Here is a 13,186-nt window from a genome sequence, read left to right on the forward strand (position 1 = left end):
GAAAAAAGTATACAGTCCAGAATTACAGTTGTTTCTACGGTGAGGGTAAACTACAAAATATGCCCTAGAAAATCAGTTTTTCTGGGAGTAGTGGAGGCATTATATTCTTCGAGTGGCAGCTCACTGTGCCACACTTTGAAAACCCCTGACTAAGAAAATTTCTTGAGGAACTGATTTATTTTTTGCAATTTTCATTTCTGTACAGCTCAACTTGCCATTCGATCATCAGCAGTCGATTTAAGCAGTCGTCCCCGCACGCCAACATTCCCCTTGAACGGTCCTCTTTAGGCAGCATCGGGCACTCACACTGCATCCTCTTGATATCTCTGTGAGATTTGCTCTTCTTTCTGCAGATATCCAAAAACTTTCAACAAAGTCTGGAACTATACAAAGTTTTAAGCATTTGTGGACAAAGTCTTACCGTTCGGTCAGATACATATTCTCTTCTATCAGGTCAAAATAAGGAGGCATCTTCTTCGTCTTAGCAAACTCTTTCCATTTACTAGAGTCTTGGAAGTCCCGGAGTGTGAGTGAGGGGCGTACCACCTCAGCTTTGACTCGACTTTCTTTAGCTTCCTCAATCTCTCCTAGACGTTCCTTCTTGCCCGCAGGTCCAGCTTCAGCCTCATTGTCTGAATCAGACTCCATCTCTGGCCGCCTTTTTTTGGGAGGACCCCTGCTTCTGTAGGCCCTGAAATTGTCCTCTCTCGAGGGGTCAGGGACAGAAGAGCACCTGCTGTTGCTGCTTATTTCATGACCTTGTACAAAACCCGACGATCCTGAAGGTCCACTGTACTCGACAGTCGCTTTGCTAGGCAAGGATGCTTTACCCCCACAGTAGTCCTCATGGTCATTAGTGAGAGAGTCTGGGTGGATTTCACCTGTAGGATCCTGATACTGTTCATGCAAATGGAGGTAGGGATTTTGGCTTGTCTGCATGTTGGCGCTCTGGTGGTGCCAGGAGACATTATGATGCCCATGTTGTTGTCCTTTAGGAAAGGCTTCTAAAAGTTTAGAGTTTGCCAACAGCGGTCCATGGCTGCTGTCCGGCTGTTGATATGTACTACTAGGCTGCTCTGGCTGTGAAAAATTCCAACTCTGGATGAATCCACTCATCATGTCATTAACATCAACAACTGAAGAATGTTGGTATTGGGTGAGTGTCCGTTCATTAACGCTGTTAACATAATGTTGTAGTTGTTGGCTATATTTGGAACTGTCAAGGCTGAGGGTGGAATTAGTGATACCTTCGTGGACACTGATGGGACCAGTCAAGTAAGGCTGTGCGATTCCAGCACAGCCGGATCCCTCAGAGTGACTGGTGCTGTCAATCATATTACTCTGAGATTGACAAAGAGTACTGGTGTTGGAAGAAACACCCTCTAGCCTTTGTTGAGAATTGATTTGATAGTGGACTTCACTACTATTCATGCTGCTATTGTGGGACTCTGGTGTATTCATTGGACTGCCTGAGGAAGCTCCAGTGTTACATGATTCACTTGTTAGGGATGAATTCTTTGGCACCACTACTACAGAGTGCAATCGTTTTATTGCCTTGCCACAATCAGAGTCATACTCAGAGTTGTCACTATCACTGGCCTCGCTCTGTGCTTCTATGCCATCATGAATGGCATTTAATTTTCCCTTGTGAGCAATATCACCAGATTTCTCTTCCACATTACCATTCCAGCTCTGCATCTGTGTAGCAATGTTGACCTGTATTGCATCACTGTTGCACTGAGGTGGGACTAGATTTATTTTTTCAATGCCACGGTGGTCAATGCCAGTGACACCCTGTGAATGCTCCCCTTGGTCATCATAACGATCTGCCTGCTTTAGCCTCTCATGTTCATTCCCCGATACAGAATGTCTTTCAGATTCGTGTGTACACTCCTTGATATCTATCTGACTTTGGTTTTTGGAAAACTCAATTTTTTTTACGCAGATGAACTTTTTAAGGGTCTGATTACTCTCTGCATAAATTGTCCGCTGTGAATCATCACTCCCCAGGGTGTTCTGCCCGACAATATCCCATCTGGACTTTTTAGTACTACTGTTCTTTGTTTTAGCATGGTCTGTGTTTTGCTGTTCAAGTGTCATCAGATTCTCAGTTTTACATGGTGCCTCAGATTGTAGTGATGCATTTGTGTCCGCCTGGTCAATGGGAGTCACAGCTTTACTCGGCTCAGCCTCTGGTTTACAGTTCTGGACATCGTGTGCGACAAGTATATCTTCTGTATCAAGTACAGACTGTGACCCTTGTGAAGTACCAACATCTTTTACATCCTGGTTGCACACTACACCATCACTACTAGTAAGTATTAAACTTTCCGCTGCCTCATGTGATGTCACATGTGATGTATGGTGAAGAGAAAGGCCATCCTTCTGGTTGTCTAATTTTTCAAGGGGGACATTTGCATGCTGAAAGCTTTCATTTAAAGTTACAGCTGATGTATTTTCTTTCTCAACTTTGAGACTTGATTTTGTTCCATCTAAACTATCACATAGTGCCTCTTTCAAGGTCTCCCCGACATCCTGGTGGCCACATTCACTTCGCTCAGCTGTATAATTTATATTGGATATTTCCTTTTCTCCGAGCAACCACGATTCTAGGGTGGCTTCATGGGTTGGTTTTTCACTGAGGTTGTGAAATACGTCATTTGATTGTCTATTAGGTTCACTAGTTTTCGCTGGTGACCAGGTCATCTGTTTAGATTCCGGACTACAAGCTGCATCTTCACTAGATTTCTCGTCTAAACCAGAGCTAGCCTGTGATTCTGTCCTTTGCTCTGCCTCAGTTTCCCTCAATTGGTTTTTTGGGTGAGTTTCATGTTTTTCATTATCCAAGTGGGTATGCTGATTGAAAGAGTTGTATTTCCTCTCTTCTGTATGATGGGTGCTAGACTTATAGGACCTTGAGTCTACACCAGGAGATGACTTGAGCTGAGAATCTGACTCTGACAATCGTTTTGAAGTCCTTTCTGACACTGATGACGAAGATTGGCTTCTTTTATCGAACTCTGATGAATGTTGCGTATCTTTAGATGTCTTATCTGATTTTGAGTAAGATGAAGACTTGGAATCTCTCTGCAAGCTCGAGTAGGTGGATGATCTATTGGAGTCGCTTGTCCTTGTCCTCGTCTTGCGATGGTCATCTTCAGAGTCGGAACTCTCCCGAGTTCTGTCGTTGCGAGAGCGTGACCGTCGCCTGTCTCTGCGTGGAGGACTCCTGTACGATCTGCGATCCGAATCATGATAATAGGACCTTTCTGAACGAGAACCTCTGTCGGTTCTTAATCTCTCTGATCTGGAATAAGATGAACTGGTTCGAGAGCCTCTAGATCTAGATCGTGACCTAGACCTGGATCTGGATCTTCTGCGATCTTTCTCTGATCGCAGTGACCGTGCTGATGAGTATCTAGAGTCACGGTCTGTTTTTGTGTAACTAGAGGACTTTTCGTGATTCTCAAATTTCCTATTTGAACTTTTTTCCTTTTCTTCCCCGTGTGAGCCAGGTGAAGATCTTCTCGTTGCTGCTTTGCTACTGGTTTCCGAATGGGCTTTACTTTTGGGGTCAACTGACTTGTGTCTGGAAGACATCTGATTTGGATTTTCATCACTCTCTGTGCCAGTTTGGGACCTGGTTTTCCTTCTGTATACAGTACTATCGAGCTCATTAATACAAGAACTCTCCTCTTTTCCTAAGGATGCAGCAGGTTTCTTCAGACTAGACCCTATCCGACTTTCAGAGGAATCCTTGTGAGAATCCTCAGGGGGGGCCACAGTGATGGGGCTCTGAAGCTGGGGAGATGGGAATTTGATTGCACTGTTATTTGCAGATTTCTGCAAACCCAGCAAATCAGAAGTGGGTGTCTCGTCTGAATCAACAGAGGTTCGTTTTTGCCTAGTTATCGACACGCTCAGTATTTGCTTCTTGAAATGCATCTTTGCCAAGTCCACTTTCAGTTTAGCTGCAAAGCCTGGAACCTGTGAAGGTGTCTGCTCCTTTAGGAAGGCGTGTGTCTGCTTTTGCTCATTTTTGCTTTCAGTAGCTTTTCCCTTGTCGACTGTTGACTGTGACGAGGCAGTGTGAGGTTCAGAGTCAGACCTTTCAGGGCTGGAAGGGATAACAAAGAGGCTGTGCAGTGGCTTCTTGGTCTGCGAGAAGCTGAAGGACACTTTCTGACGACCCTGATCTTCAAGGTTGACCTTCATCTTGGTCCCTTTAGTCAAAAGATGATTGGTCAGCATGACTCTAGGGGATAGGCTTTTGATGAGAGCTGCCTTGGACAGGCCCTCCACCTTTACCTACAATAAAAAAAGAGATAGAAGCTAAATGTTAGTCTGAAAACCGTACTCTGTTGAAGCATTTGTCTTTATAGCAGATATATAAAATCATCAACTTTACTTACTGAGGCACCACTTCCTTCGTCTCTGCAATTTAATAAGAACAGCAGGGAGACAGAGTGAAGAAGAAATGAGAAGATTATTCATACAATTAAATTTTTGTGAAGCTATTGTAAAAATAAAAAGTGGACTAATGTACAAAAGGCACTGTTGGGCAAACTACGCCACTTCTACAGGAGGCAGAAGGCTAGAAAGGGTAGCAGTAGGGGTGTCCCGATTACAGTTTTCTGGCCGATCACCGCTCTTTAAAAAGCCTGACCTATTGTAACAGAGGGTCTCTGTTACAATAGGATTGCAATGAAAATGTGTCTAGTTATCAGAGGTTGCAGGGGGAACTTTTTGAGTGTGAAAACGGACCCAAAGAAAGCCGGGCTAGTTGTATGTGTATGTATGTGAGGATTGCACCTGCTGCAAAGTTGTGAATAAAGTTCAAGTGAGCAAGTATAGAGCTCTAACTGTCCACTCTTTATGCAAGAAAAGAACTACAGTAGAGTGTTTAACAGCTGCTGACTGGTTCTTTGTCCCACTTGCTTTAGCTTACATTGCTAGCTTCAAATGCTGCATATTCTATGGTGTGGTGGTTCTGGTGGGTTTTTGGTGTTGAAGAAAGTAGTTCCGGCTACTTGGTGGGGTCACTTAAGTAAAGCGTTCTGCTTCTCAAAACTGTATGCGTTCTAAAGAGTAATACATTTGCATCACAAAACCGTTGTCCACAAAGAAAGTCAGACCTCACAATCGCTCGCCGTTATTTTCTCTCTCTTCGTATCACTGAGCGCTGTCGCGTGTCCATTGTTGTGTGTGTTTGCATGTGCGGATGACAACCGCTGCAATGTGAGAGAGCTAGAGTGAGAGCTACGTTAGAGTGGCATTGTCAAAAAAGAAAATATCTTAAAAAAATAAAGATTCAAAAATAAATAAATAAATAAAGATTAAAAAAAAAAAAAAAAAAAAAAGGTACACACTTGTAATTATCCGGGCTGTTTTCAGACACAAGATTGTGTTGGAATCACCCTATATAGTCTATCGTTTTCCTGTCACCGTCACATTGCTATGAGGAAACTTTGGCTTCTTGCCATATTGGCTATGATGTGTAAACCAAAGTGACGTTCCGACACGCCCAAAACAGAGGAAGAAAAGTTTTGAAGAGTTCTGCTGTTCTAGCACCCATCGTAAGAATTAGCTACTAGCTAATTAGATGCCGCCTACCATCTTGTTTACAAGCTAACAGGCTATCAAGAATCAGCTATTAACATTGTGTGCAGCAAATCACCAAATGTCATATTACCAGCAAAGCCGCTACATAACATAACATAATATAATGACTGTTCTGCCCCCTCCTAATATGTCCTTGCGCCGTGGCGGCAGCATAAAAAAGAGGGGGGAATAGATGTCGGCAGCCACACACAACTAATACAATGTTCATCTTTCCATGAACTAACTGAGCAGTAAGATGCCTATATCTATGACAAAAGCTATCCGTTCACTTGTAGCGGCTACTTGTGAAGAAAAAAATAAATTGTTTCACGACTGCGCTTCGCGTCATGAACTGTACTACAGAAATGTGTTTTCTCCAAGTTTGTTTGTTAAACTTCTATTTCACGATGAAATGGAAAATGCGCCCATTGCTGGAAGCTTTTTAATATGTTGCTTTGCTTTGACTACGGCTGCGTTGTCTTTTGCATAATCCTTTTAATTTCTTGCATAAAATACCTGTAATGTTGTATAACAAATGCTAACGACGTAATACATGAACGCTACGTAGCTATTTTCACTGACATAGTACTCAATTTCTGTACACAACTATTGAGGAATTATCATGATTGCCATATTGATTTGAATTGTGCATTATTTAACAATATCAACTATTTTGATTACCTGTAAACTTTGACACTGAATGTGAAATACTAATCATTAGTATTTAGTATTGTAGTTGCAAAGTTTACTACTTAGATTTTATATCTGCTCTATGTTTTATAGTAAGAGGTAGATCACTTTGACTGTGTGCACCCCAAAATACATGTACAATGTACATAAATACTCATATTTATAAGTAAAATATACATATATTCTCTGACCACAATTATTTTGAAATAAAATATCTATCAAATATCATAAAAAAGTTTTACACTTTATTTTGAAAAACATGCACTGGAATCACCTGTCTCCCCTTGACAGACAAGGAGTGGAAGAAAAGGCTGAGAGAAATGTATTTAAAAAGTTAATTAATGCATTTGTGGTTCAAGCCTGTGAAAACGACCCTAATGTTACATTATTACAGACAGACAAAAAAAATCCTGCCACAGCAACACAGCAGTGGCCCGACACAACGAGGCAGTCCGCCTCCAACGCAGCACACCACTACAGCGTCAAAAAATCCAAAAGGAAACCCTGCTGTTATTATTATTATTATTATTATTATTTTTTATTATTATTATTATTATTATTATTATTATAGTCAGCTATGTGGAAGTGTGGTCGTCTACGTTTCTACAAGTATGCTTCCAGTCACAATATATATGTTAGCTGTACGTGAGTTTCTAAAAAATAAAAATAAAAATAAACTGACATAGATGTCCAGAGTTATTTGGAAATCAGTCAAAATAAGGTGGAAAAAAGTGAATATAGATACAATCTACTCACATCTACAACTGTGGATCCAGCTTCAGCACTTCTCTGTCCCTCCTCCCTCTCCGCCCATTCTAACCCCAGCTGACGAAGTTCGGCAGCCGTGTATTCCCGTCCATACTGGTATCCCTTCAGCTTTGTGCTAATGTCGCCATCACTTGTTTCGTAGACAGTCATGTTTACTTTCACTATCCCAGCAGTAAACACCGTGAAGCAGTTGATGGAAATGTGTGCAAGTTGACCACTGGCGGCATAGGGCAGTGATACGAAGGGAGAGAAAATAACGCAGAGCCATTGTTAAGTCTGAAATGTATTATTCTTTTGAACGCATACCATTTTGAGAAGCAAAACGTTTTACTTAAGTGACCCCACCAACTAGCCGGAACCAAAAATCAACCAGAACTCGGCTCACAGGAGAAAGCCATTGTTGATGCACTACACTGCTGATGGGGAATGTCATACAACTTCATGTCAAAAATTCCAAACTGTCCCTTTAACATGAATGCTGCATAACTGTCGTGGAGAAGCTAAAGGGTGCATGGAATATGTATGCCTATGTGGCCATACCCTTAAAAAGGTACAAAGCTCAATAATAAAATCTAGGCTAAGTTCACACCGCAGGGTATGATAATGAATTCTGATTTTTTTGTTCAAATCAGATCTTTTATGTGGTTGTTACAAAAAATGCGACTTGTCAATGTAAACGCAAAGCATCTGCGAAGGGACACACGCGCAAAAGCACAAGGTCACACGCTTTGCGGTGTGTTCATGGAGATAAACATTGCCTCAATTTGTGCTCTCCTTGGCACATTTGTGCCAGTTTCAGGGATTTTTGTCAACATTTTCTTGACCAAATGATTAATATTATGTAGAACGAGGGCAAGATTTGGCTATGGCAGTTTATGGAGAACTTGCTGCGCCGTCTGTTCCGTGTGGGTGGATATTGGAGCCAGGAGTGGTGGGACATTGATGTGAGCCACTTTACTGACACTTTTTTAAAATCATTTTTGGACGACAAAAATAACTTTTTCCTACATCAGCAAGTACCTTAATTGTATAGCCTGGATATATGCGACCTTACCTTTCAGACTTCAGAGATCAGCTACATATAGGATTTACATCTACATATCAACAAGGCCCGAGTCGCATTTGGAAAAAAAGTCAGAATTGTACTGTTCACACAGACATGAAAAAAATCAGATAGAAGTCACATACGAGTAAAAAAATCGGAATAGACCTGCAGTGTGAAGTCCTAGATTCAAGTTTCCGCATCCATCCATCTTCTATACCGCTTATCCTTACTAGGGTCGCATGGGTACGTTGGAGCCTATCCCAGATGACTTTCGTGCAAGAAGCGGGGTACACCCTTGACTGGTCACCAGTCCATCGCAGGGCCATAATCAAGGCTTATAGCGATCTTAAAAGAGCCATCATATTGTACTTGTATCTGTTGGGACTTGACGAATGAAAACTTGGCACTGCTAACCTAAAACTGCATTAGCAACAATCGATAAAACAGCGCAAAAAACATTACTTCTGTTTCTTTTGCTTATTTTTTGGCTGATAAAAGTGCTTGTGTGCTTTCCTTGGGGCAGGCTTATTAATAAGTGTGCTTGGTATCTGGGTCATTTGATCCTTTAGGATTTTGTTCCCCCCCCCAATCTGCTATGGAGCCTTCAAGACACATTTGCTATGAGTTACTATGAGCCCTATACACACACTATTCAAGGACTAAATATTCACAGTCAAGACACTGATTAGATGCTGTATCCACTACTGATGCGTGTATAACCACTCTGAACATACGGGGGAGATCGAATGCCTCACACCGTTTCACAGGAAACTAGTTAAATTCTATTTTCCAAACACTTTTAGTCATGGCATGCCTTTACTTTACGTACAGTATGTACACAACACAAACCGTAAAATGTCAAATGAATGGATGAACCAAAATGAACGATTGTGATGACATACAATACACAATATGTCTAAAGCTGAATGCTCCTGGAACCATATGATTTGAAATCCAACTAAATTTTGGAAATGAAAGCCCCAAAAATCTCTCAAAACGTCAGTGCACTTCACGAGAGCTCAGTGCAGTGCATCCAAAAATTAACTGTGCTTGTGCTTTTTCTTTGGCTTTTTATGCAACCCTTACTCCAGAAGATGTACCGCCGTCAGCGTATTGAGTGAAAGCTCAGTCCAAGGATCAACTTTCCACATTTTTGGCTTTTTCTTTGTCTTAGTCCTTAAGAAGGAGCAGCCACAACAATAAAGGGTGTTGGGAGAAAAACGTTACAGGGGAAGAAGAATATACACTGAAAGTTAAGTAAGTGGGCTTACATTCAAAGCAGTAAGACTCCTGCATTGTTACAGTTGACCTATTTTCTAGTAGTTAACTTCTTCTTACACTTGTGTGACAATTTTGAAGCTGCACAAAAAACTGAAAAACAAATCCGAGCCTCACCCCGACTTCACTGACCTGGTTCTACCCTATGATTGCATGAATTAATTGACTTTCCTTTTGACTTGTCTTTATTGCAAGCATGAAAGTACTGATGAATGAGTGCGCGTGCCATGTTTTGACTTGACGGATTATTTTCACATGTTAGGTTAACTGGACACTCTAAATTGTCCATAGGTATGAATGTGAACGTGAATGGTTGTCTATATGTGCCCTGCACATATAGACATATCTGCCCTGAAACCACGTGACACACCAAACCATAGAAGAAGAAAGAACGCATGCGCATAAGTCCATCGTCTTCCGCTTTCCAAGGCTCGTCTACACGTACGAGTAGTGGAATTACTTATGTGAATCATTATGGAGTATAAGACAACAATATATCAGGAGAATGTCAAATGAGGTGAGTCATGTCCGTCGAAATATTCAGATATTATGTTGGCTTGTTGTCAAAGCTCACTTCTGGTGGACGTGACGGCGACGAGGCAGCGGTGGGTCGGTGACGTCACCGTTCTCGTGTAGAGCCGTCTACACGGCAACATCAAGGCGGCGATTTCAGATTTTCCCACCCTGGAAGCAGTTTTTAAAAAATACCGGTTCAGCTCACCCAGAATGCCGTTCCCGTGTGGACGAGAGGCTGAAACGATGAAATACTTTGCCGTTTTGACCTGAAAACGTTTCCGTGTAGATAGCCCCTGACATAAAAGCATGTATCCTCCTTCTCAGTGACTAGCAAAGGCTGCTGTGGAGCCCCTCCCCCATCTAATTGCACTCACAGGCGGGTCAGTCTTCGACTTGGACTGTACAACACTACTAAAGGTGTTCCTGCATAATATGCCTTGACCAAATCTCAACATAACTGCAATCCTCTAGACAATTTTAGGCTAGTGTGTCCACCAATCCCCTCCATCAACGCTAAGGAAACGTGCAAGAACACTACGTGGCCATAAAAAAAAAAAAAATCATGGTCCATCATGGCGTCCAATCTGTGCATCAAGGTCCTGAACAATTGCTTCTCAAACACAAGTGAGTTCCATGCGGTCTGCTGTCTAATACCTGATTTCCGACTTGAGCAGAGTGTCCATTGAGAAACTGGTCAAGGATTAGTGGGCCTGAGGATGCTGCATGGCCAAGAATAATCCAAATCAGAGAAATGAGCCCTCCAAAGTGCCGCCACACCTGGCAAAAACAAAGATAGGTTTGCAATAAACTGAGGGGTGCGTACAGAATAGCCAACAAATGCATTTTTTCCTCTTTCATCATTCATAAAGATACTATGTCAACAGTGTTCCATTCTTAAAAGGCATTTTATTTGTATACCATGCGCTTTTGACCGTTGACTTCCCCTGAAGTCCTCTCTCGAGATGGTTATCTATTACAGCAACGAGGAAAGCCTTGCATGTCTGCTCACATTCCTGTTTTTACATTATGTTTTGTAGGGTTTTATTCAGAATGGTTGTCTGCGGCTTTGCATCACAGAAACAACGTTTGATCTTACAGAAAAGACGACAAAAACATGGATGTAGGCTAAATATGTCAACATAGTAGTTGGAAATGTACAGCTAAGAAAATGCATCTAGAATGAACGAATTTGTTATATAACTCATTTTTAAAGTATTAAATACAGTTTGAAGCGTTTTTAATGGCTAATTAGACACTACATGGCCTGTGCGGGAAGCCTCGGTGCAGCCCAACATGGCCTTTTAAAAGGCAGCTCCTGCCCATTACGAAACCGAGTGTACAATGTATAGCAAGGATATTTATTCACATTGACGTGATTAAGCTGTCGTTTATACACCTTATACACCATGCGGTGTATAAACCGTGCGGCCGGTTCATATTAAATGTGGCAGATTTGTTTTTGGTGGTGTTTTACCAAAAAACAAATGGTCAAACCTGCTAAGCTAACTATGGTAAGCTAGCCGTGTGCTACGTTTACGATGGCGTTAAATTGCTTCTTATGATTCAAATATGCCGTGTAAGATTTCAGTTTCATGTTTGGAAATGCGGCGATATGTTAGTGTTTATCTAGTTGCAAAGGGAAACTATCGATTGTCTCGTTCTGTGCCAAGAATGCTAATCTTACAGCGAGCATTAATGGCTAACTAGGTTAGATGGAACTACCAACATGGAATTGAACGAGACTGTTTGCAAACGCTGTTCTTTATATGGATTTTATTCTATACACGTCTTCATTGATAGCTTGGTGTATTATGTTTAGCTGAAATTAAACACAGCCGCACACTCTCGTTGTATTGACCACCGCCATCCGGCTTCCAAGCATGCTAGCTGTGGGAGGTTTTGTCTTAGCTTACTTGCGTGTAGCAAAGATGGTTCGACTACATAACGCAACCAAATAGATGCATTTATTAAAATACTCACTTTAGAGAGTGCCGAAGGTCACAGGACTCTCCCATCTTCAAAATTTCCAACAATATGTTCTTTGCCAAACATCAAGCCACAATGCGTGCCGACGTCAAATCCATACGGGGTTGTTGTGGGTGATGGTCGGCTCACTTGCTGTGCTGCAGCTCAGTGCTTGTGTTGTGCTACTCCAGCTAGCATTAGCTCACTTGTTAGCCATGAGTTGAGAATAACCAGAACAAGAATGTATCTCAACCTTTTAGATGCATCAGTAAAGTTAAACACCAAACAAGGCAGGACAGGTGACATGTCTTATTTGGCATTTTAAGTGTGCGGCATTGGTGTGTCTTTTTTGCGGCGGCTGTGTGTGAGATGACGTCACGTTATGTTGCGAACACTGCTGTGGTCCGTCAAGGATGGTTCAGAACCGGATACAAATCCGACCGTCTTCATCTGGACGCACCTGTCCCTTTGATAATCATAACGCTACAGAATAAACATCCGGAATGCATGTAACATGAACATCCCTGCATGTGTTGTCAATAAGGCGTACTAGTGATGGGAATTCCGGCTCTTTTGAGAGAGTCAATTGTTATGACTCGGCTCACTAAAAATATTCGACTATTTCGTCTCCCGAGTGGCTCCTCAGGTTTATTTGTTGCTTAAATTACAGTAATCGAAAACAATGTTAATTTATGTGTAAATTAATTATAAGTGTACAAACGTGTGATACAGCCTTTAAAATATATTCATAGACCTATGGCTTTTTATGATGTAACCGTGTTAAAAATAACAGTGTTACTAACACCGTTAACCCACTGTTAAGTATTCTTGTTAATTCAAACTTTACAACGCTGTTACCGTTATTGACAGCGAAATGTGGCACACTATACACACAGTTAGTCAACGAGTTGTGGTTGCTCACTCTCAGGAAAACACTGCCCCCTCATGTTTTGGTTGAGAATTGCAAGTCACAAGCTTGGCCTTGCCCTTAATCTCATGAAACATCTCAACGACGCACGCCACTACAAAGTTAAATCAGAATTTGTTAATATATACATAGATTTGAAGGTTTTTCAAAAGAGTAACGCAATAATTACTTTGCCTGGTAGTTTATTACATTATGAAGGAGTAATTCTGTTACTAATTCAACCACTTTTTTGGTGATTTGCCCATCCATCCATTTTCTATGCCGCTTGTCCTCACTAGGGTCGTGTGGGTATGCTGACTTTGGGCGAGATGCAGGGTACAATCTGGGCCGGTCGCCAGGCAATCGCAGGGCACATATAGACAACCATTCACACTCACATTAATGCCTATGGACAA

The 13,186-nt window shown here is 41.7% G+C and overlaps 1 protein-coding gene across 1 annotated transcript in view; it reads right to left on the reverse strand.

Moving 5' to 3' along the window:
• Positions 1 to 12,226, reverse strand: part of setd2 (SET domain containing 2, histone lysine methyltransferase) — a 30,148-nt gene extending 17,922 nt beyond the window's left edge. Inside the window, exons 1-5 of the mRNA XM_054781919.1 lie at positions 11,879 to 12,226; positions 10,553 to 10,675; positions 4,413 to 4,434; positions 422 to 4,308; positions 216 to 347 (exon numbers count right to left, since the gene is read on the reverse strand). Coding sequence (XP_054637894.1) covers positions 216 to 347; positions 422 to 4,308; positions 4,413 to 4,434; positions 10,553 to 10,581 — 4,070 coding nt within the window. The 5' untranslated portion in view covers positions 10,582 to 10,675; positions 11,879 to 12,226. The remainder of the gene's footprint in view (positions 1 to 215; positions 348 to 421; positions 4,309 to 4,412; positions 4,435 to 10,552; positions 10,676 to 11,878) is intronic.
• Between the last annotated feature and the right edge of the window lie 960 nt (positions 12,227 to 13,186).

The sequence above is a fragment of the Dunckerocampus dactyliophorus genome, chromosome 7 (assembly GCF_027744805.1).
Source record: "Dunckerocampus dactyliophorus isolate RoL2022-P2 chromosome 7, RoL_Ddac_1.1, whole genome shotgun sequence".
Lineage (NCBI taxonomy): Eukaryota > Metazoa > Chordata > Actinopteri > Syngnathiformes > Syngnathidae > Dunckerocampus > Dunckerocampus dactyliophorus.